Genomic DNA, 26268 nt, shown 5'->3' with positions numbered 1-26268 from the left:
AGTTCTGAGGAAGGGTCACCGGACCCGAAACGTTAACTTTGTTTTCTCCTTCACAGATGCTGCCAGACCTGCTGAGCTTTTCCAGCAACTTTGTTCTTGTTCCTGATTTACAACATCCACAGTTCTTTTGGTTTTTAGTTTTTTTTATTTTCAAAAGACTCAGGTAAGAAAACAAAGGCCATTCATGTATAACAGCAACAAGAATGATGTGTGGGTGTAGTAGGAACAGTCGATAAATAAACTGAACCGTCATAAGAAAATTGGATGTGACTGAAGAAAATAAAACTGCTAATAATATGAAGATACTGTTTGGAAATGTATTGAGAAAGGTTTATAGAACCGCTTCATTACTTCTTTAATCAATTGCTTCAACAATAAGTTGAATATTGAGGAATTGGAATCACTTTCTCATTTCTAAGGATTCACGACTCTGATGTTTGTACAAAGGGTCAGAAATGGTTTTATTTTGCTGGCATTAAAGAGAACCATGAGCTTTTATGCCTTGTCTTTGAAGCATTCATCAGTCAAAGTCCAGGAAACAATATGTACACAAGTGTTGCAGGTTCAACATCAAGCCCTTTGTCACTGTCAAACTGGTCAGCACGTCCTGAAGCTTCGAACTTTCAGCTGTGAAGCAGACAGCTCAGTTCCAGGGTTATATTTCAGTGACAGGGTGAAAGTCATCAACTGTAGAATACTAGAGCTGGGGTTTGATAGGTTAAATGAATATGCTGATAATTGCATGAAGCAATTTGTGAATTGCTCTGTGCAAAGTAGGTGCTAAATTTACATCAAATGTCCATGCTGCACCAGCACTATTACGTTGAAGTCTCAGTAAATGAATATTATGTTGGCCAAGATATGTTGCAGGTCATATTTCTTGGTAAGTTTGCCAAGTCACCATAGAGTCCCTGCAGTGTGAAAGCAAGCCATTCAGCCCATCGAGTCCACACCGACCCTCCGAAGAGCATCCCACCCAGAACCAACCCCTTCTCTATCCCTGTAATCCTGTATTTCCCATGGCTAATCTGCCTAGCCTGCACATCCCTGGACACTATGAGCATTTTGGCACGGCCAATTCACCTAACCTGCACATCTTTGGACTTTGGTCGATGATTTTATGATAAACGTACGCAGGTAGGGTAAATACAGGACTTGCCGTTATGCAAACAATTTTAAAAAATTGTTTTCCAAGTATTTTTGTTTGTTAAGTTTTAAAATAGTGGAGATGGGGGTCAACATTTAACAGACCCTTGGAATGCATCTAACCAGTGAAATAAAGCTAAGAACCATAGAAATAAAAACCGAAATTGCTGGAGAAACTCAGCAAGTGTGGCAGCATCTGTGCAGAGAAAGAACAGTTAACGTTTCAAGTCCAGTGACCCTTATTCAGAAATTCATAAGGTTCTGAATAGTTGAAGAGATTGGATTGAAACACTGATGTTCTGCGTGGTAGATTGGATTGGGTCACTGATGATCTGTATGAATTAAGGGGCTGGATTGGTGCACTGATGTTCTGAAAGCAAAAAGGTATGGTTGATGCGTATATAATAGAAGGGAATAGACTGATATTTTCTGTAGTAGAATGGATTAGATTTTTTCATTGGGGTTCTTTATACTGGGAATAATTGGATTAGTGCACTGTGCTTTGCAATTTTTGGAAAGAACTGTGAGACTATGCTTTTGTTGTCAGTGTTTAATCAATTTCAGGAAGAACTAATTTTCGGAAAAAAAGTTATCATCACGAATCAAATACAGAAACATTTAAACTAAAGTCATCGTGTTCTGGGAGTCTGTTTAAAATCTCTACATCTAGAGCCTGTATTTTTTTTTTTACTTCGGCACTGCATCCCAAATTATAATTATTCAGAGAATATTCCACAATTTCTTTCACTTGCAATTGTATTAATTAACTGTGTGTGGATCTGTTTAATATCAGAATCACAGATGGTTGTCAATGATTGAGGAACTTCTATAGTCATACTCAATCGTATGGCGTATTGGACTTAATTTAAACATATAAGTAACCTTCAAGAATCCGTATATCTGTGTAAACTGTCAGTGCCCTCCTTTGTTCCAAACATTCCTCGTTTTCCTGGAAAAGAACATTATCAGCAGCTCCAGAGTGCGATGCTCCATATTACCACTGATTAAAAGCCCTTACTTTTGCTCTGTCATGGCAGAACACACAAACTGCTCCCTCCTCATGGTGATCACATCAGTTGAGATTCCTTGGGTGGCTTTGGTCACTCAGCTTCTGACCATTTAGGTCAGGTTTTAATCATTTACTATTTGATCACTTTGATGCATCAACAGGATGGTCGAGATTGGTCAACTTGTCAGTCATTTGGTTTGCATAGTGTAGCCAGTCAGATGGTTGGTCACTTATATACCCATTCATCTTTCTTATGTGTGGTCATTTTGAAGGAATCTGAGTTGTTGGTGAAAGTTTACTTGCACTTCAGTGTATGAGAAATTGCTTACAAGTTTAAGTAAAAGAACAATTCATCATCATTCAAGACTACACCCCTGTGCAGTCAGTAGCTGCTTGTTTATAACTTGTGCCGAGTCCATAAAATGTCTGAAAGCTATAATTACACATTTGTTTGTGTTTGATGAGCATAGCAAATAGTGCGAAACTAATTAGATTCATGCTGTTTGTTGTTTATTTTCAGCACATATTTAAAAGGTGGTGAAATTTGGTTATTAATAAGGCCTTATTATTGTCTACCGCAAAAAAAGTTTTGTTTGATTTTTCACCATGACAAGATTAAAAATTAGCGCTGGAACAACACCAGTTAATTTCTCAAAAAACCGCTACATTGGAAGTAAAATTCCAGCACATGGCCCCCACTCTCTGATATCTCATCTAAGTGAAGCAATGAGCATCATGGGTTTGTTCATGTTTTGGTATGGTTAGCGATGATACAGCTGCAGATGGTGTGTAAGCCAAGGTTCCCATTTCTGATTACCATCTGCTGAGTGCCAGTACAACTGTCTATGATTTTCTGTGTATGTCTCTCTCTCTCTTTCTGTGTTGCCCTGTCTTTTCTCAGTATCTCTATCCGCCTTTGGCTCAGGACATTCTATGGTGACAGTCAGAGGCCTGTCTGTGATGCCTGTTGACAGTTAACAGCAAGGGGAGTCTGCTTAAGACAGAGTTGAGGAGCAATTTTATCACTCAGAATACCTTCCTTTGTTAGCTGGATCACCGAGTACAAGAGGTGGGAGGTTATGCCAATAGTCTATGAAGCATTAGATAGGCCACTGGTGGAGAATACAATGTCCATTTTTGGTCACCACATTACAGGAGAGATGTAATTGGGCGACAAAGATTACATAGGAGATTTATGAGGATATTGCCTAGAATGGAGGATTTATTCCATGAGGAAAGACTAGATAAGCTGTATGACTTCCTTTAAGGAAACTGAGGAGTGACTTAATTAAGGTGTGTAAAATAATGAGGTGATTCAGTAGTGTGGATAGGATGGACCTGTTTCCCTCAGTGAGAGGTCAATACCATTCAGCTTTGATTTAAAGTAGTTTGTCGAAAGATTACAGAGCAATTAAGAGGAGATCTTTTCACCCAGAAGCTGATGAGATCTGGAATTCTGCCTGAAAGAGTGATAGGGTTGGAGACTTTAATCACTTTTATGTACAATTAAAATGCTGTAACGTGCATGGTTATGGACTGAGAGCTGGTAATTGGTGTTAAGCTAGATAGCTTTCTACTGGCTAGCATAGACATGATAGGCTGAATAGATTTCTTCGGTATCCCAAGTATTTCGGAGATCCACAACCATAGGATATTTTGAAGCAAGTGAAGTAGTTTTGAAGTATAGTCTCTATTGTAATGTAGGAAGCACAGCATTTAATTTGTGCACAGGAAATTGCTCCAAATTGCAGTGCGATAATGACCAGGTTGCAGATTACCCTGGTTGACAATTAACTTGTGGATTACTGGGGAGAATTCTTTTGTTGTTCTTCAAAATAGTGCCTTGGGATACTATGCATCTACTGAGAGAGCACACATGGCTTTGTTTTAATGTTTCATCTGAAAGAGGATCCTGTGAGAATGTTGTATTCCTTGCGCACTGCACTGACGTCTCTGGGGTAGGAGTTCAACCCACACTCCTCTGACCCCCGAGATGAAAATATTACCACTTAGCCTTGACTGGCACCTAGTTCTGTTGCTGGCCTCGGTTACAACTGTTCCAAATGTTTCTTAAGCATTGCTTTCCTCAGCATTCACATTGCTCAGAAGTCACATTAGTGTTATGGCCACTATGTAAACCTGTACATTGGCCAGAAAGCTGACATTACAGAATTGAATGTCAACCAGAATTACTTGGAATGATTTGCAGATAAATGGTGTTTCTGTTTGCTCTGTGCTAGCTATTTCTTCCATTTCTACATGTCTACAAAATACCTTGATAGGTAAAATCAATCAAAAATCAGTAATCAAACAGTATTGTGCCAAGGTTCTGTGTTAATGATTCACTGTAATGAAAGGAAAAGCAATTAAACCTTTCACAGCTATTCAAGTAACTGTGTAAACCCTGGTGACTTAGTAACATTATGACCTCGTTATTAACTTCCCTTCACCTCCTTGACATCGGGCTGGGGAGTGGGTGTGTTGATGAGGGAGGGGGATAATAGTTAAATCACAAAAGTGCATGAAATGTGATCCTAGCTCACCACACTCCGACTTCTTCCCTTTTAAGTGGATTTGAGTATTATCATGGATCGGCATGACTAATTTGAAATTCACTGTTGCTGTCTGGGCTAGTGGCTTCACTGGCCTGTTACTGACCACAAGGAGCACAAGTTGAATCTCTGTCCCTAAGATCCCCCTTCCACCAACTACAGCCATTCTGTCCCTTGTTGTGATCATGAACCTCTCCTTCCCAGGTGCATTGTCCAATCTCCCTAACTCACCTCAACACAAAGACCAACATTCTCCCCAACTCCTGCCCAACATTGTAAGGAGCTATTCTCCTGGGTCCCCACTTGCAGCCGCAACCAGTTAAATATCTGGTCAGCTGCCACAAAGGAAATGGATCCAAAAATGGATAAGGAGATCCTGCTGTCAAGTATGGCAGGGCCCTGGTGATCCTGACCTTAGCGGGTTCTTTGGCCACTTTCAGTCCTTCCCCATCTCCCTACCAATATTGCTTGACGTGATTAGTTTGCAGACATACCACACAACTGGGGATTACTAATATTGTCCTCATGACCAGCTTTTCATCTATAATTCTCCATAAATTTGAGATCATCCAAAATTCTGCTGCCTCTATCCTAACACCCACTTGCAACACCCCTGTGTTGATCTACATTGACTTTGCAGCAATACCTTGTTCCTTGTTCCTGTAATATCCTCCCGTCCTCCAATTCCCACCTTCTGTGCAGAACTGATTTTTATTACTCCTATTCTTGGTGGTGAGGCTTCCAAATGTCAGGCTTTGAACTCTCTCATTCCTTCCCTGGTTGCCTCCATTTCTTTTATCTCTCTCTTTCCTCCTTTAAGATGCTCTTTAAATCATAGCTCTTTGACCAAACATTTCGTAAACTCTCCTTTTATGAGCGTGAACATTTTCTGATGCTGATTTTCTCGTGACAACTTTGAAGCACCTTGAGATGCTTGGCTACATTATCAGGTGCCATATAAAGGCGAGTTTTTGTTGCTGTCTTTCTGTATTTAAATTAAAAATCCAGTTTCTATTAATATTGTTTGTTACTTTTTTTCTTTTTAGTTAATGTTCTGCCTGTGATAATACAAGAATCCAGACTGTTATAGACCATTTCACGTTAACCATTGCACTATACTGTGAATAAATTGACCACAAGAAGCACACTGTGCCTAGGACTGTATATATTACTAATTATGGAGGTCCAGCAATACCAAACTGGCTACGAGACATTTGAGAAAGGTGAGGGACGATTGGGGCCTTTGTCATTTTGAAAATAATTAAAAATAATAGACAGATGCTGCAAAGTCCTTGCCATTTTCACTGTGAATGTATTTGACGGACTTTTTAACCCACCCTGTATCTGTTTGTGAATCTATACAAAAGCCCTTTCTCCAGAACAGATTCACTCTGCTGCTTCTTGGTCCCATAAACTGTGAGCCACAATGCAGCCCAGCTGGCTTTTACATCTCTGTTCAAATAGAGTTGCTTCAGTTGCAGTCTGTTCAGCTTAGTTGAAAATAATTTAGTGCATTTTAATTTTGCAACTTAAACAAAACATTGCACAGATGTGAACACTGAACCCATATTTTAAATGGAGAATAGATTATAAAGATAACAATTTGCATATTTTAAAACACATGCTAAAAGCTTTAAACATGGAATTCCACATTCAGTTAATTGATTTGAGGATGAGGACAGAATTAAAAATATCAAGAATGACAATATGCATTTATTTAGCTCCTTTGATAGTGACATTATCTTTATATGGCTTCTTTAATGTAATAAAATGTTTCATGGTGCTTTACTAGACCATTATATTGAAAAAAGTATGAAACTGAGCCCTAGGAGATTTCAAGCCAAATGACCAAGGGTTTGGTAAAGAGGTTGGATTTAAGCAGGGTCATAAAGAGGGCAGATGAAGTCAAGAGATGTAGGGAGGGTATTACAGAACTCAGGATCTAGGTAGCTGAAGGCGCAGTCACCAGTGATGGTTTAATAAACTACCCAAAGGCACTTCACAGGAGCATTATCAAAGAAAATGTGACACTGGACTATGTGAGGAGATATTAAAATTGGTTTCTAAAGCTTGGTTAAAGAGGTCGATTTTTAGCAGTGTCTTCGAGGAAGCATATATATTTAGGGAGGAATTTCCAGAACGTATGGATGAGGCAGTTGAAGCCAGGGCGCTCAATAGTGAAGTGATGACAATCAGAATTACACAAGAACTCAAAATTGGAAGACTGCAGGAATCTCAAAGATTTTTTGCTAATCTAGGGTTGGAGAACCAATTATTTGTTTGAAAATACTGCCAGACATTTATCTTAACATTTGCCTCAATACAGCATTCAACATTGGCAAACAGTTATCAAAATGTAACAGCCCAGGGCTGTCTCTGTATGTCTGTTATGATGTTGAAAGTCTCCCAGTAACTATCTGTAGACTGCTTTTGTTACTGCACAGTGGATATCACAATATGGTGCCCTCAGTTATCATTATGTCAGGGAAACAGAAGCAGTCTCTTAGATTCTGCAGTTTTTGAGGCCTCAGTTTCATCCAGGTCTTTTATTATGTTTTCTACTGATAGCAGAGATCTTTAATCCCTATGAAGCATAAAACTTTTCTTTCACTTCATTGCAAATTCCCAACACAATCTGCAATTGGAAAGAAGTCGGTGAGACCAACCAAATGAAACTAATTAGCACAACTCAGCAGGTAGATTTACATTTAAATTTTATTGTCACAATTACTCGATTACAGGGTTACCAGAGTACAATGAAATGTGTACAAGGTCGCCACTGTCTGGCACCATCTTGGTGTGTAAAAGACAGGATTAAAAACAAGAACAGAAATAAAAGAAACAGCCAAAAAGAAAGGAAATGTCCAGATCTTTCTGCCGCCTTTGTCATGAGTCTTTACTGCCAGAAAAAACAAAGCCACAAAGTGCATCCCTCAATCTGCGATCACTCAGGTGCCCTGAGTCCCTGCACTGTGGCACAGCCAGAATGCCACTGCCTCCATTGGCAGGTACCTGGGCCCAGACATGGCCTGGAGCTGCGCCGACACCGCTGGAAATGCATTCTTCGGCGCCATCTTGCCTCCACTGATGTCGACGCTACCATGGATCCGTGCTGGGCAAATCTCGGCAACTCAGCTACCGCTGAAGCAGCTGGGTCCTGAATTGGGCTCAAACTTGGCACTGGGCCCACAGCACCGAAGCAGCCAGTGTCTCATTCTGGTTTACGTTGTTGCCACTGCCACCTCCCAGGGTTGCCATTTCAGCGAATAAACCAGACCCCACCCCCAACCGGGAAGGAACTGCTCCCACTGCTGCCGACACTCCAGGGGCCCCCTCCCTCTGAGAAAGGTTTTTTAAAAAAAAATGAGCAAAAGGAAGAGAAGGAAAGAGAAAAGGCAGACGGAAGCAGATGAGCCCTGAGCTCCGGACCCCATGCCCGAATGCTGCTACTCTGCTGCTGCCATTTTGGAATAAATAATGAGGGAAACAATTACAAGCGTATAATCTGACCCCAAATTTTCCTGTTATATTTTTAATACTGTTCCCCCAATTCTATAATGATCTGTAATGCTGTCGTGCACTTTGATCAGCCCAATTCTGCTATTTATGTTAAGGGGAAGATGAAAGTGACTATAATCAGACAGCGCATTATTTTCGACTGAATTAGTGCTGGAGTGCACCACAGCATCTGCTTTCTTTAAAATAAATGTTAAGGAGAAATAGAACAATGGAAAGCACATTTTGTTTTTGAGTTATTTATGTGCTCAGCTACTTCAACATCAAGCCAGCGACTGATAGTTGAACCAGAGAGCTGAAAGATTCACTGTACACTGTCCTTCCACATTTCCTCAGCATCCTTGAAATTTTACTCTGCCTTGCGATTTCTCAAGGTCTCATCTTCATCCTTTGCATCTATCACGTCAATTCCAGTTAGTAAATTATTAAAAGTGATTAGTGTACAAAAACTAAAAACTGAAAAGCTGAACCCTTTGAATCACGAGTTTTAAAACAAACTGTTATCAGAATTGTTTTTCTTTTTGCTCCCCTTCAGAACATTTGTTTGGTGACATTGGGAACTGAATTACCACTGACATGGCCATAGCACCCATATTAACCCAGATTGTGAGCTTGCTACTGTCTCAATGCGTCAATACCCTAGAAATACAGTTTGAATAATCTTTGTAGTGTTATGCAATGTTCTATCCTTTATCTATTCTGAATTTGATTAAACCATGCAGGGAGGAAGTAAATTTGACCATTCTATAATTCTGAATGATAAATGTGACACAATAATTCTCATTGGAAAGAATATATAGAGTCCTAGAACTGTACAGCATGGAAACAGACCCTTCAGTCCAACTCATCCATGCCAACCATATATCCTCAATTAATCTAGTCCCATTTGCCAGCATTTGGCCTATATCCCTCTAAAACCTTCCTATTCATATACCCATCTAGATCCCTTTTAAATGTTGTAATTGTACCCACATCCACCACTTCCTCTGGCAGTTCATTCCATACATGCACCACCCTCTGCGTGAAAAAGTTGCCCCTTAGGTCCCTTTTAAATCTTGCCCCCCCTCACCTTAAACCTATGCCCTCTAGTTTTGGTCTCTGCTACCCTGGGGCAATTACCTTGGTTATTCACCCTATCCATGCCCCTCATGATTTTATTAACTCCTATAAGGTGATTCCTCAGCCTCCAACACCCCAGGGAAAATAGCCCCAGCCTGTTCAGCATCTCCCTATAGCTCAAACCCTCCAACCCTGGCAATATCCTTGTTATTCTTTTCTAAACCTTTACAAGTTTCACAACATCCTTCCTATAGCAGGGAGACCAGAATTGCGTGCAGTATTCCAAAAGTAGCCTAACCAATGTCCTGTACAGCCTCAACATGACCTTCCGACTCCTATACTCAATGCACTGACCAATAAAGGCAAGCGTACCGATCGCCTTTTTCACTATCCTGTCTACTTGGGACTCCACTTTTGAGGAACTATGAATCTGCACTCCAAGGTCTCTTTGTTCAGCAACACTCCCCAGGACCTTACCATTAACTGTATAAGTCCTGCCCTGATTTGCCTTTCCAAAATGCAGCACCTCACATTTATCTAAATTAAACTCCATCTGCCAGTCCTCAGCCTATTGGCCCATCTGATCAAGGTCCCGTTGTACTCTGAGGTAACCTTCTTGGTTGTCTACTACATGTCCAATTTTGATGTCATCTGCAAACTTAGTAACCATACCTCCTATGTTCACATCCAAATCATACATACGAACATAGGTTATTATCAATGTTTTCTCAATGTGGTCACGGGTCAGTGATGGTCTTTGCAGTGGCCTTTGAGCAGGTACAAACTGCAGGTCAGAGTGGTGCAACACCACGGTTGAGACCGTACAAAGGAACAGTCTGTCCTTCCCACTCCCCTGATGACGCATAACCAGATTGATTTCCACACGCGTATCACAAATCATCGTATGTCTGAGCAATAACAAAGTAGTTTTATTTGTAAAGTTTATGTTACTATTACAACATTCCGCTGTAAGATTGGGAGTACATTAATCATTGGTGACTTTATTCTTTTTGTAGATTGGGATAGTCAGTTTGACACAGAAGCCATGAGGAAGGAAAAATAGACAATATTCGGGGAAAGTTTCCTCGAATAATATGTGATGGATCCAACCAAGAATCAATGAGATGGGTATAATAAATGATCTCAAGTTTAATAAAATACCCCCTCAGAAACAGTGACCATAACGTGGTAGAATTTAATATTCATTTTGAGGTGGAGGAAGAACTGTGCTAAGTTTAAATTAGTGCTAAATAACCCAGAAACAACTGTGCTAATCTACTATGGATAATTAAAAGAAGAAAGAGGACAAAGCCAACTGGAGTGGACTGGAAAAGTGATTTCTTAACAGTTAAGAAACAATGGCAGATGGTTAAGTAAATAGTTCATAGCTCACAGCAAAGACGTAAAATGGTGACAAAAAAGGATTCTCGGAGTAGTGTAAGCCAAAATAGTTAACCACTGGAGTCAAAGATAGCATCACATGTTAAGACAACATGGTAAAGATTAATAGTAGGTCAGAGGATTGGGGAAGCTTTTACAAGAACAAATATAAACTACCAAAAAAAAGGGAGAAAATAAAATTTCAGGGAAAACTTGCGAGTAATGTCAAGAGCTTCTTTAAATCTATAAAAAGGGGGAGAAGCCAAAATGAACATATGCCCCTTAGAAAATGAGGTTATGGAAATAGTAGTGGGGAGATAGGAAATGGCAGAGGAGGTGAATAAATGCGTTGCATCAGTCTTCACAGTAGAAGACACATAGCATTCCAAAATTGCTGAATGCTCAAGCAGTAAAAGGAAGGAATGAAATAAATACAACAAACATTGCTAGAGAAAAGGTGTGAAAAAAACTAATGGGAATAAAGACCCCTGGACCTGATGGGATGCATCGTAGGATATTAAAGGAACTAGGTAGTAGTTGCATTGATAGTAATTTTCCAGAAATTCTTAGATTCTGAAGAAGTCCCTGAGGATTGTAAAGCTGCCAACATAAAACCTTTAATTAAGAGAGGGAGATAAAGACCAGGTAACTATAGGCCAGTTAGCTTAACATCTTTAGTCTATTATAAAAGATATAATAACAGAGCATTTAGAAATGCATACTATGATCAAGCAGAGTCACCATGACTTCATGAAGGGAAAATCATGTATGACAAATTTACTAGAATTCTTTGGGGAGGTAACATGCAAGAGAGGTAAAAGGTAAGCCGTGGATGTGGTATATTTGCATTTTCAGAAGCTATTTATTAAGATACCACACATTAGGTTACTTAAGATTAAAGTCCATGGTGTTAGAGGTAGTATATTAGCATAGGTCGTTGGCTAACTAATAGAAGATGGAGAGTTTGGATAAATGGGGCATTTTCAGGTTGGCAACCTGTAACTAGTGACATGCCACAGAAATCAGTGCTGGGGCCACAATTATTTACAACATACAATAATGACTTGGATGAAGAAAGTGAATGTACTATAGCCAAGTTTGCAAATTACAAAAGGAGGTAAAAGTGGTGAGGATGACACAAAGAGTCTGAGTTTCGTGAGTTTTTGCAGCAATTTCTGTTCACACTCTGCTTCCTGTGGACTCCATTCTGTTCTCCCAGTTTATTTGTCTCCCTCATATCTGTTCCGAAGATGCCAACTTCGACCATGGGACTTCTAAAATATCCACCTGTTTCCTCAACCAAGGATCCCCCACTACTGTGGTTGACAGGGCCCTCAGCCATGACTGGCCCATCTCCCACACCTCAACCCTCGGACCTTCTTTTCCCTCCTACAATACCGATAGGGTTCCCCTATTTCTCACTTACCGTCCCTCCAGCATCCACAACCAAAAGATCATTGCCATTTCTGACACCTCCAGCGGGATGCCATCACAAGACACTTTTTCCCTTCCCTCCCTTGTCAATATTCCACAAGGACGATTCCCTCTGGGATACCTTGGTCCACACCATCTCACACCCCCATGGTATTTTCCCATGCAATCATAGAAGATGTAACATTTGCCTATTTACTTCCTCCCCTTTCATTATCCAATGTCCCAGACACACTTTTCGGTGAAGCAGTGATTTACCTACACTTCACTCTATCTAGTCTACTGACTACTCTGCTCACAATGTGGTCTCCTGTATATTGAGGCAAATGCAGTCAGGGCAACCACTTTGCACAACACATACGTTCTGTCTGCAAAAATAACCCTGAGCTTCCTGTTGTCTGCCGCTTCGACACACCACCATGTTCCCTAGCCAATGTCTTTGTCTCAGGCTTCCTGTATTGCTCCAGCAAAGCTCAGAGCAAACTGGAAGAACAGCATCTCGTTTTCCGCTTGGTGACCTTGCAGCCTTCAGGACTCCGTGTCAAGTTCAGTAATTTTAGGGCCTGAGCACCTTCTCCTATGTCCTTACCCCAACCCCCACATACCAGGCCTTGTCATCACATTGCCTGCTACCACAAACGACCCATTGACAGCCACTAACTGTCCCCATTAGCAGCTAGTTATTTTCCTAGACTGACCTTTACCCACTCCTTTGTTACCCAACTGCTTTTCTCTTTCAACAACAAAAACAGAAGTAGCTGGCAAAGCTCAGCAGGTCTGGCAGTATCTGTGAAGAAAAAAATCAGAGTTAACGTTTCGGGTCTGGTGACCCTTCCTCAGAACGGTTCTTTCAGTTTTATTTAGTGCTTTTCTCTTTCCCTGGGCTCCATCTCCTCCTTTCATTTACTCCTCCCACCTCCCCCACCCCATCTTCAGCATATATACCATCTTTTCCCAGCTACAATCACTTCTGAAGAAGGGTCACTGGACCTGCTTTCTGTCCACAGATGCTGCCAGACCTGCTGGGTTTTCTGTTTTGGTTTCTGTTTCTGATATCCAGCATCCGCAGTTCTTTGGTCTCTTTTTTGAACCAGGAATGGAGGTACAGTCTTATGAGGAGAGGTGGAGTAGATTGGGTCTATACTCATCGGAGTATAGAAGAATGAGAGGCGACTTTATTGAAACATACAAGATTCTTAGTAAACTTGACATGGTAGATGTTTCCCTTTCTGGGAGGGTCTAACACCAGAGAGCGCAATCTCAGATTAAGGGGCAGTACATTTAAGACAGTGTTGAAGCGAAATTTCTTCTCTAGAGCTTAGTGAATCTGTGGAATTCTTAATTGCAGAGCTTTGTTGATGCTTAGTCATTAAGGCTGAGATAGATTAAAAATCTATCAGTGAATCAAGAGTTATGGGGAAAAGATGGGAATGTGGAATTGAGGATTATCAGAGCTGCCATGATCTCATTGAATGGTGGAGCAGACTCGATGGGCTGAATGGCCTGCTTCTGTTCTTATGGCTAATGGACATATTGGATTCTTAATAGCTGTGTTTTGAAAATAAGGAAGAGGACCAAGCTGAACATGAAGCAGATATGAGGCTGAAGTTCTTCAGCTTGAAAGCAAACATCATGACATTGGTGTCTGATGAAAAGCAGTGGCAACCTTCTCAATAATCCTGATAGGTTTGGTTTTGAGGTGAGAGCAAAAACAGGTACAGTTGGTCCAGTAGGTGGTTAATGTAGTCGTCTTCTCCAGCCAAAACAGAATGATTGCCACTAACATGGTGTGCTTCAAACAGCTAAATATCCAATATACAAGTCAACGGATACCAAACAGAGTAGTGTCAACTGTTGCTAAATTGTTGAAGCTATAGGTTCTAATCCCACCTGAACATGTATCTAGTGCTAACACTTATATGTAAACTCTTTCCTTTCTTTTCTTTCACGATGGGAAGAGGGGCTAGTAGTGAGCAGAAGCCTGGCCTTTCCGAAACATTTTGTGAAATTTTTTTTTAAAAGGCAGAGGGAACGTAATGAGGGGAAATATTTTGGAAGAGCGTACCTTAGAATAATAACAAGGTCACTGAAGGCTCTGCCACTTGCTATAAGTGAGGAGGACTATAAAGCATCCAGATGTACAATTGCAGTCCTGGTTTTGGTGCTGTTTAAAGTATGTTGACCCTGTAGTGAAACCTGTTAATCTTATTCAATCCCTCCCACAACTGTTATGGAACGTAAACAACATTTTCTTATTGCTGGATGAATTTTGTTTTCTAATGACCTCTGGTTGCACTTTCAAAATGGAGCAGTCCACTTGCAGTTTATAATGCAGACAAGTAGTGATCTTAACCAGGACTGTCAGGTTACTAGAGATAACAAGGTGTAGAGCTGGATGAACACAGCAGGCCAAGCAGCATCAGAGGAGCAGGAAGGCTGACGTTTCGGGCCTAGACCCTTCTTCAGAAAGGTTACTAATTGCATACAAGTATATTTCATTCTGAAGCTCACTGAAGAGCTGAGATAACAACGAACTGTTAGAAAAATACTCAACTCGTGCAAAACATGGCAAAGTTCACAGATCGCCCAGCTCCTTGGGACTTTTTACGTAACTGTATATATTGAGTGTCAGTTGGAATGCTACCAAGTTAGCAATATCATGTACTTGCAATACCATATTCAAAGTCTTATTGTCAACCACTAAACGGGGATACCTTTTATTAGCTGAGCCTAACTGACGTATTTCACTGCAATCTTTGCTTAATTCTTTACTGTCAGATTTGGATCTGATTATAAAGTGTTAGCTTCTGAATCAGAAAATAATGGGTTCTATTGACAAATTATCTAGTACATGTGAATAACACCCACCTTAACTGATTCTTGCTCATATTTCATTCTGCAGATATGAGTTTCAGTTTAATTTACTTGTTTATGTACTGTCTGTAAACTCTGATGTGGTTCATGAGCAGGAAAAGATCAATGGCATTGGCATAAATTGAAGTAAATGTCAACTGTGCCTCTGTGATAGTACTCTTCCCTCTGCATTGAAATTCTATTCTAATCACTTTAAGTGTCAGTCTAAATCATCATAGAATCCCTACAGTGTGGAAACAAGCCCTTCGTCCCAACAAGTCCACACTGACCCTCAGAACATCCCACCGAGACCCATCCCCTATAACCCACCTAATCTACACATCCCTGAACACTATGGACAATTCAGTATGACCAATTCACCTAGCCTGCGCATCTTTGGACAGTGGGAGGAAACTGGAGCACCCGGAAGAAACCCGTGCAGACATGGGGAGAATGTGCAAACTCCACACAGTCGCCCGAGGGTGGAATTGAACCCGGTTCCTTGGCACTGTGACGCAGCAGTGCTAACCACTGAGCCACCGTGCCACCCCTAACGGAGACTCCAGTATAGTACTGAGGGAGTGCTACTCTGTCACAAATGCTGTCTCTCGGATGAGAAATTAAACCGAGGTCATGTCAACCCTGTCAGGCTAACGATCCTATTTGGGTGGGAGTTCTCCTGGCTAATATTTATCCTGAATCATAACCTAAAGGACTGTTTATCTGGTCCCTATCGCATTGTTGTTAGTGGGATCTCGCTGAGACACGTAGGTTGCTGGGCTTCCCTCATTACAACTTTATCTATGTTTCAGAAGGTATTTAATTGTACGAGTACTTTGGGATGCCTGGGGGGGTTGTGAAAAATGTTAATAGATACAACTTCTTTTCAGTTACCTCAATAAGATTCTTTTAAGATATACTTTAAGACATAAAATGAATTAGAAAATCCACATATAATATTCATACAGAATATAAATTTGTATTTAATTAGAGTTCATAACTATGAGAGTGTTTTTGATGAATCCCATTCTTGGACGTATGGAGTCTTGCCCTTGCTTTTCAGTAGTTTGTTGAGTTCCCATTCTCTTGGATTTACCCAACTGCGAAAATGCTTCTCAAATTCAGTTTTAGACCAAAATGACATATTATGCACAACCATAAATGAGTGAAGCAAGGAAGACGGGTATTTTACTGCAGACAGTAAGTACTAACTACTCGTTACAAATTATGTCCAGAGGTCTCCCAGGATAGAGCAGGATCTGCCTCTGGGTATTCAGGAAATCCTGCAGTTATTGTTCAATGAGCTAGGCAGCTGAGGGGCATCCATCATGGGTGCCCCAGTGTAGATATTGCAGCAATAAGATCATACGTCAGTTCACTTCCAAACAGGCATATCATCACAGAATAGAAATCAACCAGAGAGTCAGTTTTGATTGGGAAACCATGGTAACTCAAGTTAGAGAAAGAGATTGTTAATGCAGGAAAAGGATGATTTTGAAAAAAAACCCAGCAAAATAATGTCCAACTACAGTATCATCAAAGCCCAGAGAATGGGGGGGATTGCAAGCTTATGAATGAAGAACTTTTCAACATAACATTCTGTGTACTTATTACAAATAGATTTTGGTGACCTCACATTTTGATACAATGTTCATGGGGGTGATTTGCAGGAGCACGGGGATTGGATGTTGTGACATGATCGAAGCATTGAAAAGAATATCTGGGCAATTTTAACCCTATTTATCTGGCACAGAGTTACAAGTTACTTTGCTGCCCTGGCACCACCAAGATTCTCGTCACTTGCAATCTTAATCTGCTGCTACGAACAGCTGCCAAGGATGCCCACCAAAAGCTGTCATGTTGCCATTGGGACTGAACTGGACAAGACCTGTGACTGAAGGGAATCAACTGCAGATGCTGCTGAGAAATGTGAAATATTCCCTGCTTAAGCCAGGAAAAGAACTCCTACTCTTCCAAGCTCCACAAGAAGAGCTTAGGCCATCCTTACCTCAGATTTTCCTCTTCCCAAGTGCAAGATGTTTCCCTTACTTTAGCAGAGAGGGAAATCGCCACAGTTTTCTGCCGCTACTTTATTGTCCCAGCTGAGAAGTGGAATGCCAGCATTTGAGTTGAGCCCAGGAGTCACAGTAGACCTGATATGATTTCTGCAGTTTGCCACTCACCCTCCAAAAGTTTAAATTGAGGTCCATGTCTGATAACCCTGAAAAGATATCTCCCAGAGCAACTCCTCCTCCTAAGGTGACTGAGGATAATTCTAGTAATGTTGATAAAATGAACCAAGGGCAGCTCTTGGTGTAGTTCATATTTTCAGCCATGAAGTATAAGCAAATGATACCGTATTGGAAATAACTCCGTAATATAAGAACAAGAGTAGGGCATTCAGTCCTTCAAACTAATATCATTATTAAATTAAATCATTCTTATCTACATCTTAACTTCATCTATCACCTTTGGTTTTTAACCCTTAATACTGTTAAGTAACACAGATCTATAATTAGATTTTGACATTTTTAATTGATCCAGCCTGCACCATTTTTGAAGTGGGCAAGAGTTCCAGATTTCCTCTGTCCTTCACATGAAGAAGTGCTTCCTGACTTCCCTGCTGAATGACCTAACTCAAAGTTACTGGTTGTGCCTCTTGCTCTGGACTCACACACCAAAACAAATAGTTTATCTTTGCTTTCCCTAGCAACTCTTTAAACATGTAGTGACTACTTAATCTTATGCATTCAAGGGAATTTGTGCCGGGGTTATAAAATATAACCATGAAACTTAAACCCCGCTGTCAATCTGATACATCTACACTGCACCTGTACAAAGACACATATATCCTCCTGAGGTCTGGTGCCCTCTTCGGAATGCAGTATTGTAGATGTGGTCCAACGTAGCTTAAGAAAGCTATTTTCTAATCAACCTGTTCAGAGATGTTATGACACACCTCTGGAGCAAGTCGGACTTGACCCCAGGCCTCCTGGCTCAGAGGTAGGGAAACTACCACTTCACCTTAAGAGCCTCTGGAAGGGATGGAGCTGTTTTTCCTATGCAGGGAAAAGTATCTCAAGCCTGTGAATAGCCACTTTATTTCCCCTCTTTAGTTGCTGTAAGTGCATTCCCAGTCATCCTGTGAGAAGGAAGATTTGAGGAGCTGTGTTCTGATCAGCAAAAGGATCAGCTCAGCAAACTTTGTGGACAGGGTCACTGAACTACCTTCCCAGTCTTTCCCTCTGCCCATAACACTTCCTTTTGTATCTGTCTGTAATTGTGTATAGATGGCGTTTTGAGTAGGTAATAGTTTTAAGTAGTAGAGTTACCACTTTATAGAGTTACTCAGTACCACCACTTTTAGTAATAGTGCAATTTGATGTGATTAATTAAGTGTATCATCCAAATCTATCAATGTATTAAGCAAGCATACACCAAATCTTCATTATCTGTGGGCAATAGTGGCAAGGATCTCATGCAGAAAACAAAAAACACAGATACTACTATGATGTAACTCTTGTAACTACCACAAAGGGCTCGCAATCTTTTGGGACTTGTCAGTGGGGAAAAAAAAAGCAAAATCGAGTTTAGGACCAACCTTGCGAGTATGCAGATCTGCAGTTAGCGAATCAATATATAACAAGGAGTGAGTGTACTGCATCCTCAACTTCTCTACATAGCAATAGTACTTTTTACAGAAAGAACGGATACAAATTGTAAATGTCCTTAAGATTTTGTTTTGTCAATTATTGTTAAAATTTATGGATTGACACAAATTATGTGGTGCTAATCCGTGGTAAGATTAGAGTGCTGATTATTTCAATGCACAGAAAAAACTGACCTAATTGGGGGATATCCCAAATGTAGATTACAGGAATCTGATTAATATGTGCATATAAATCTATAACTGTAGCTCCTCTTTGCAATTGCATTCAGTTTTGTAGACAGAACAGTTTTGAGTTTAAATGCCGCACTCCGAGTCCCTGCTGTTTCAGAACCACTGGATGAAACATAAATGAGCATATAGGCTGACCAGGATTTGTTTGTTTTTGTTTTGAATTTCTGTTCAGGTGATGCAAGTTGTAAAGGAGCAGATCACGAGAGCACTGACTACCAAGCCTAACTCACTGGATCAGTTCAAGAGCAAGTTGCAGAACCTGAGTTATACTGAGATCCTGAAAATCCGGCAATCCGAGAGGATGAACCAGGAAGACTTCCAGTCTCGTCCAATCCTGTAAGCATCCAATACTTTCTAGTCTTTTTCTTCTTGATGTGTGTCATCTGAAACCTTTTGGAGTGATTTCCATACATAGGCAGGCAATTTGCAGGAGTGTTGTTTGCATTCCCTTTAGTTTGGAAGGTTGAAGAGTGAACTAATCAAAGTTTTTGAAATGCAAAAGGATTTGCTAGGTTATATAAAGAAAAACTTCTTTCTCTGGTTGGGGAATCCAGAACAAGAGGGAAATATCCCAAAATTAGAGCAAGACCATTCAAGTGTTAAATCAGAAAGCACATTTTCATAGGTAAAGCTGTGAAAGTCTGTAAAATCTCCAATTAAATAGACAGTGATTGAGGAGGCTAATTGAAAATTTCAAGATTGAGATCAATAGCTTTTTCTTAGGTAATGGCATCAAGAGGTATGGCGCTTAGGCAAATAGAATTGAGAAACTGATTGGCCATGATTTAGTGGAATGGTGGGATGGGTCTCAGGGAATGATTGCTCTACTCCTGTTCCTATTTAAGAGAAAAGAAGTAGTTAAAGCAAATAATTTCTGAAGGGTGAATACAGATTGATCATTATAAAGAATGGGCTAAATTATTTTTAGCTCAGTTTTCTCTCCTCCTCTTCAGCAACATAGTTACACATGTAGAGCCTTCTGGTACATCTAAAAACCCAAATCTGGTGGTATCGTACATCACAGGTTGTTTGAGAATGAATAGCGTTACAAATAAATTCATCATCGTCAATCCAATTTTTAAACGTTCACATTTTCCACTATGGTCTCTGGATACCTTAAGGATAATGACTCCAGTTGAAGATTCCTCTCCCAGTTCCCCTTGCAATGTCAAAAAATGTCCCTTCTAAATCTGTACAATACAATACTCTTCTCTTAAAATGCCCATGTTGAAAATGGACAGTTGCTATATCAACCAAAATGCACTACTCATTATCTATTTACATTAACATCAATTTCAAAGCTGATGCTTCTATAGTATTTTAAGTGTTCTGGTTCCTTCGGGTAGATATGGCTATGTTTGCTCACTAATTCTACTTGATGTATCTGAAATTCTAATAGCATCAGAAGTTAAATTAAGTCATTTCTTCAAGGCACTGTGCTCTTGCCAATCGCCTACATTTTGATGCATATAAATAAAACCTTCTTTTAAAATTACACAGAATTGGCTAAGGGATTCACAGCATATTAACTGGAGATCAGGCACTAGAGATCTGCATGACTGAATGCACTAATTGGATTCCTTAAGATCATAGATTTTAATTCTGAAAAGCCACTTAAATATACTATAGTCCTACTTTGTTCATCCTGCTACCTCCAGGATCTTGAATTTTGAGCCAGTTTTTTGTGACTCTGAGGCTAGTAACACAAATTGGGAAATTTCCCAGTTCATCATATTGGTCTTGGAGAACGCTCACCCTAATAGGAGCTGGTGTTGTTCTGGTGTTGGAGGCTGCTGTGGAATGGGTTTGGCTCTGCCAGCCCCAGATGCAAATTGGTTGAGGCCAAAGGTTCTGGGGATGGGATGGCCAGAGATTGATGGGATGGACTGTTTAAAAGATCTACTGTTAGGTCTTTCCCCCAGTGTTTCCTCATATTTTAGGCCCATTATCCCTCACTCCTCATGCCCCTTACTTCCTCACTCTCTATGCCAATTCATATCTCAGACTCACCCCAGCCGCTATTTGTACCCTATATGCCAAATTATGCACCCCCACCCCCCACCTGCATTGATGGTCTGTATAGGCCCCAATGTCAACTCATGCCAATCTAGCCACCATTCTTTTCTTTCACCCCTTCATGCCAAGTCAATCAGTATCCATTGTATGCAAACCTGCAGAACTATGTTGAGATGAAATAAAGTTCAAAATATTTATTGTGACCTTCACTGTATCTAACAATAAAACTTCCAATCATAAGACATGTTCAAAACTTTCAAAGACTTCCAGCCGCTTAATCCTTTATTAAAATAGAGTTGTCTTCATAACCCAACATCAAAGACAGCTAGTCCTTTAACAATTTCTTCGAGGTATCAATCAAATTGTTTTTCTCCCATTAATCTTTTATGGAATTTAGTCATCACTGGCAAAGCCAGCATTTGTTTCCCATCCCTTATTTCCATTGAACTGAATGGGTTGCTAGCCCATTTTAGAAGAACCATATTGTTGTGTCTATAAAATCACATGTAGGTTGGTCCAGGTAGGCATGGCAGATTTCTTTCTCTAATGGATGTGAATGAGCCAAATGGGTTTCTGTAACAATCTCTGATACTTGTCATGATCACCCTTACTGAGTCTACCTTTCAATTCCTGATTTTAGTGATTTAATTTAAAGTTTCATTAGCCACCATGGTGAGATTTGAATTTACGTTCCAAGAACATTTGTCTCTAGATTAAAGTTCAGTGTCAATATCACTATTCCATAATCATCTCTAAACTGTAAATCCCAGACCCTGCTGAGATAATTATAGGTTGTGGAAAGCATTCAAACATTCATAATGAGATAATGATGGCCCTTAAAGTAATATGGCAACAAGCAGTATTGTAATTTCTATTTCTTTTATTTCTCACTGACTCAGAATGGACATGGTTTTCTAAAATTTTGATGGAAAGAGTATTTAAATTCCTCCAGCAAATGATGCCCAGTATTAGTGGTGAAACCTATACAGCAGCTAAATTTAGGATTGAACACAAAAAGTTCTAAGTCTTGACCAGCTGGTTCAAGGTGATAAACAGTTGATCTTTTACTTCCAAGATTCAGCATTTTAATCTGAAGATAAGTCTTCCATACCTGCGAATGAGAATGGTAAATGTTACAACTAGGAAATGACATGGAGAGAAAGCAAAATCACTCTAAAAAGGGAAGAGAGAAAATAGTCAAAGTGATGTATAAAATGGATTCACACATAGTAAATTAAACTTGTGTTTGTTAAAACTGGTACTTTCAAATGTGTTTGAAGTAGTAGGTAATTATCTTTCAAATTAAAACCATGAAAGTGTTAGGGTTTACATTGAATTGTAGGCATGAATCCATATTCTGGTTTGCACAGATTGCCATGTGGTAATAAATGTCAGTATGAAACACAGGGTTCCATTAATTATGGTTTTAAAAGGGATAACAAGCAGGATAATTATAAGTAATTACTTGAGAAGCTCTATTTGCTGAGCATGTTGGATGGTTACATTTAGTGTGACTAAGTGCTCATCCAAAATTGTAACCCTTTCCTTAGGAATGATTCTGCAATCTTTTTTTACTTTTTAAACACTCATTTGAAGAGGTATCTGTGCTGAATTCTTGTTCTCATCACTTAATGAGGGAGATGAAATACTTTTTTCTACTTTGAATTTGCAATTCCTATATCAGTTAATCCCAGGTTAGATAAAATACAGATGCCCATGCAGAATAGAAACTGTTCCAGTAATGTAGTTGGGCTGGATTGCCACGAAGGTCATTGGCATTTGTTTTCAAGATCCCCTTAAATATGAGGTCTCTAGGAGACACAGCAAAATGCAGGTTGCCAGACCATCTGGAATTGGAGATACAAAATTTAATTAGCTCCAGGCAGAAATTAATTTTGATTAGTTTTCCCAGTTACGTAGGTTAGAGAGCTACACTTCTTGTTTCAACATTAATCCAAAAGTTAACTCTCCATTGCATATTTATTCATCTACACCCACAAAGCCCAAAGTCCCTTGTACACTAATGTTCCCACACCCCTAAATGCACTCATCCCAGCTTAATCCCTTTCCTGTTTACAAGAGCAGGGTTCTGTCTTTGACCATTTGTCCTTCTTGCCTGCAGTGAACTCCGAGAGAAGATTCAGCCTGAAATCCTGGAACTGGTCAAACAGCAGCGGCTAAACCGGCTTTGTGAAGGAACCTGTTTCAGGAAGATCAGTAGCCGACGGAGACAAGGTAGCCAGCAGTCAGATTCATCCACACCTTCACCTCTAGCAAAGTAAACACCTCAATTATAGGCAGTGTTTACTGATTCCAGCAACTGTGAGCAGCTACATATGTGCAGTCATTGGCGAATGCACGGTTCCCAGCATTGATGTCATCATGTAGACTTATTTGAACTGGGCTTTGCTGTAGGAGAGAGATGCCGCACGCGGGGAATCCCCGGAGTAAGAAGGGAAGAGGGGCCAGAAGCCAGGAGATGGGGATGAGTCAAGGAGTGCCCAGGACTCGGGAAGGAAAGTTGGGGTCAGTAGAGTGATAAGGAGATCCCAGGAATGGTTGGTGCAGTGAGAGAGATTTTTTCCCCCATCCCGGTCTCTCCACCGTCCGGATCTCTTCCCACTCCGTGCCTTTCCCTTTCACCCACTTCCTGATCTCTCCCCACATGTCCTAATCTCCTCCCCACCTGCGTGCCAGTCTTGACCCCACACTCTGCCAGCCATGTCCTCCAAAATCTGCACATGCGCAATTTAAAGTTGCACTTGCATCGGTGTTAGCAAATGCAGCCTTAATTATATAAATGGGTGCATTGGAAATGCAGATTCTGTACAATAACATCACAATCAAATAGATCACTCCACTTCTCTAATGTCAAAGTAACAAACTTGCTGGAATGTTTTGAGCCATTATTTTGTACTTTTTTAATAAATTACTAAGGAATAGGACTATATCTTTCTGTAACTTTATACATTATATCACTTTTATTCATTTTTGGATTTTGAATGACATTGCCAATGTCAACAGATATTGCCCACCCCTAATTCCCCTCAGAACTAAACAAGCCTAGAACAGAGCGAATTTGCTCAGTTAACTGTGCGTATACTAAAGTTGGAGAAATGTGAAGAAGACTAACCTGGCACTCTGCAAGGATAGACTGAAAGTTTCTTCAAGATGTGTGAAAATTGCAGCACTTCCATCTGATTATCGTTTAAAGCTTTGCATTTTACACTATATGGAAACGTATATTCATGGATTATAGAGCTTTGGGATATTTTATTTCATTGCAATATAAATGCCAGCTTCTTGTTTTGTTTCGATAGTATAAAGGTAAAATCACCTTAGTCTAACCAAGCCCAAGGGCTGCATTCTCATTAGAGAGAGAGATGACTAAGCGTGGTTTAACCTGAGGATCACCGTGTGCCATACACACAGCCAGGGTACATGTTACAAACTGACCGTGGACGAACTTTGCAAAGAGCCTTCTTGTTGACTCTAAGGGTCTGAATCAGTGATATCAAAGTATTTGGAGGGATTGCTGGGGCTACCCCTCATCCTTTATGAACCATGTGCAGAATGAAACAAGAACCACTAATATTTGCATTGGCTTATGTTTCCCTTTTGCTGTGCCAGTACCAGGTGGCAAGGACAGCACAACAAGAATGGGAAATCAGACTTTGGAAGGTTTTTGTTGATTCAGCCTCAGTAAATGTGTCATTATATTTGGACTGAAGAGTTATCTATATCAGTTCAGCTTTGTTAAAATTTATGTATTTTGCATGAATGTTTATATTCATAACAATGGGTTTTTAAATCTAAGCAAGAAGTGACAAGACTATTAATTTTACAGCCAAATAATTATTAATTTACAGACAAATTCTGGTATTGCCGCCTTTCGCCAAACCACAAAGTCCTGCACTATGGAGATCAGGAGGAGAGCCCTCAGGGAGAGGTGCCACATGAATCTTTGCAGGATAAGTGTAAGTGAAGTCAGTTACAGATTCATAGCAACTCTTCACACATGCAATAAACATGGGGAACATTCTTTTTGTACACAATGCTTACAGAGTTGTGCTCTTTGTGCCTGAGCAAAATTGTACTGCAGCGCAAAGGTAATCTTGCGGCACCCAGACGGTGCCCCCTACTCCTCCCCACACCCCCCTCAGTATATGTGAAGTAGGAGTTGACCACTTAAAACAGCACTGTGGCAACCTGCCTGACCTTGTGTCATCAACAGCACCATTACAGAACTGACACCACTCCAGAATTCATGTATAATTGAATCAAGGTTTTAAAAAAATGTTGCATCGCTGCTTTCGGGGTCACCTTTAGACTATTGTTTCCAGAGCAGCTTTGATCATGTAGAAATCTGTTACACCTATTGAGCTCATACCCACACCCATCCCTACTTTCCCTTGAGCCAAGTGGCTTGCTAAGCTATTTCAGAGGACAGTAAGTGTCAGTCACATTACTGTGGGTCTGGAGTCACCTGACCAGACCAGACCAAGGCACATTTCCCTACCATTAGTGAACCAGTTGAGTTTTTACATTTACATTCCTCTAGCTGCTGTTTTGGGTTTTAAATCCTTATCTCCAGAGCATTAATCTGGGCCCCTGAATTATTTGCCCAGTGACATTACCAATACCTTTCTCTGTTCGATGATTTAGTGTATATTGTGGTGACAGAAGCAACAAATCTTTCCTTTTCTTTTATCAGTACCAGTGGCTGATATCAAAGCTATTGTGACCGGAAAAGATTGTCCGCACATGAAAGAAAAGGGTGCCCTTAAGCAAAATAAGGTAAATATTCACCGTGAACTTCAGAAGGATTCCACTTTTATGCCAAGATAATTTTTGATCTCATGTTAGTAGTAACAGAATGTAAGAATGTGTGTTCAGAGTATTACAAATGAAAATGCATGCCTTTTGAATTAGACATTAACCCAAAGTTCTGTCTCCCCCACTCAGGTGGACATAAAATATTCTTCTATACTACTTGAAGCAGTGCAATTGAGTTATAAGTATCCTGGCCTACATTTATCCCTCAAACAAGACCTAAAACACACAATATCTTTATTTGTTTTACAATTGCTTATGGGATCTTGCTATGTGTGCAGTTGGCTCCTGGTTTCTACTTTGCAGCAGTGACTACACTTCAAAAATACCTCTTTGGCTATAAAGTGCCCAGGAAGTCCTGAAGTTGTAAAGGTGCTGTATAAACATAAATCTTTCTTTCCTCTGTTTTCGTCATTTGCTACTTTGAGAAGAGGAAAGGCTTGATGCACATTATTTTCATGTCTAAAGTGTGTAGGTATATTGATTATTGACTGATGATATAGGATATACAACATATCACAGGTCATTCAGCCCAAACACACTATTTCAAAGTTTATGCTCCGCTTGAACTT

General features: G+C 40.2%; 1 protein-coding gene across 9 annotated transcripts in view; it reads left to right on the top strand.

Annotated features, from left to right (window-relative positions):
- The window catches only part of elmo1 (engulfment and cell motility 1 (ced-12 homolog, C. elegans)), a 267831-nt gene that overhangs the window by 227535 nt on the left and 14028 nt on the right, over window positions 1-26268 (top strand). For all 9 annotated transcript variants that reach the window (XM_048613453.1, XM_048613493.1, XM_048613463.1 and 6 more), the window contains 4 exons: window positions 19020-19183; window positions 22986-23098; window positions 24733-24840; window positions 25578-25660. In XM_048613453.1, the coding sequence (XP_048469410.1) occupies window positions 19020-19183; window positions 22986-23098; window positions 24733-24840; window positions 25578-25660 (468 nt within the window). The remainder of the gene's footprint in view (window positions 1-19019; window positions 19184-22985; window positions 23099-24732; window positions 24841-25577; window positions 25661-26268) is intronic.

The sequence above is a fragment of the Rhincodon typus genome, chromosome 2 (genome assembly GCF_021869965.1).
Source record: "Rhincodon typus isolate 14 chromosome 2, sRhiTyp1.1, whole genome shotgun sequence".
Lineage (NCBI taxonomy): Eukaryota > Metazoa > Chordata > Chondrichthyes > Orectolobiformes > Rhincodontidae > Rhincodon > Rhincodon typus.
Note: the sequence above shows the minus strand (reverse complement) of the source record. Positions and strands in the feature narration are given on the sequence as shown.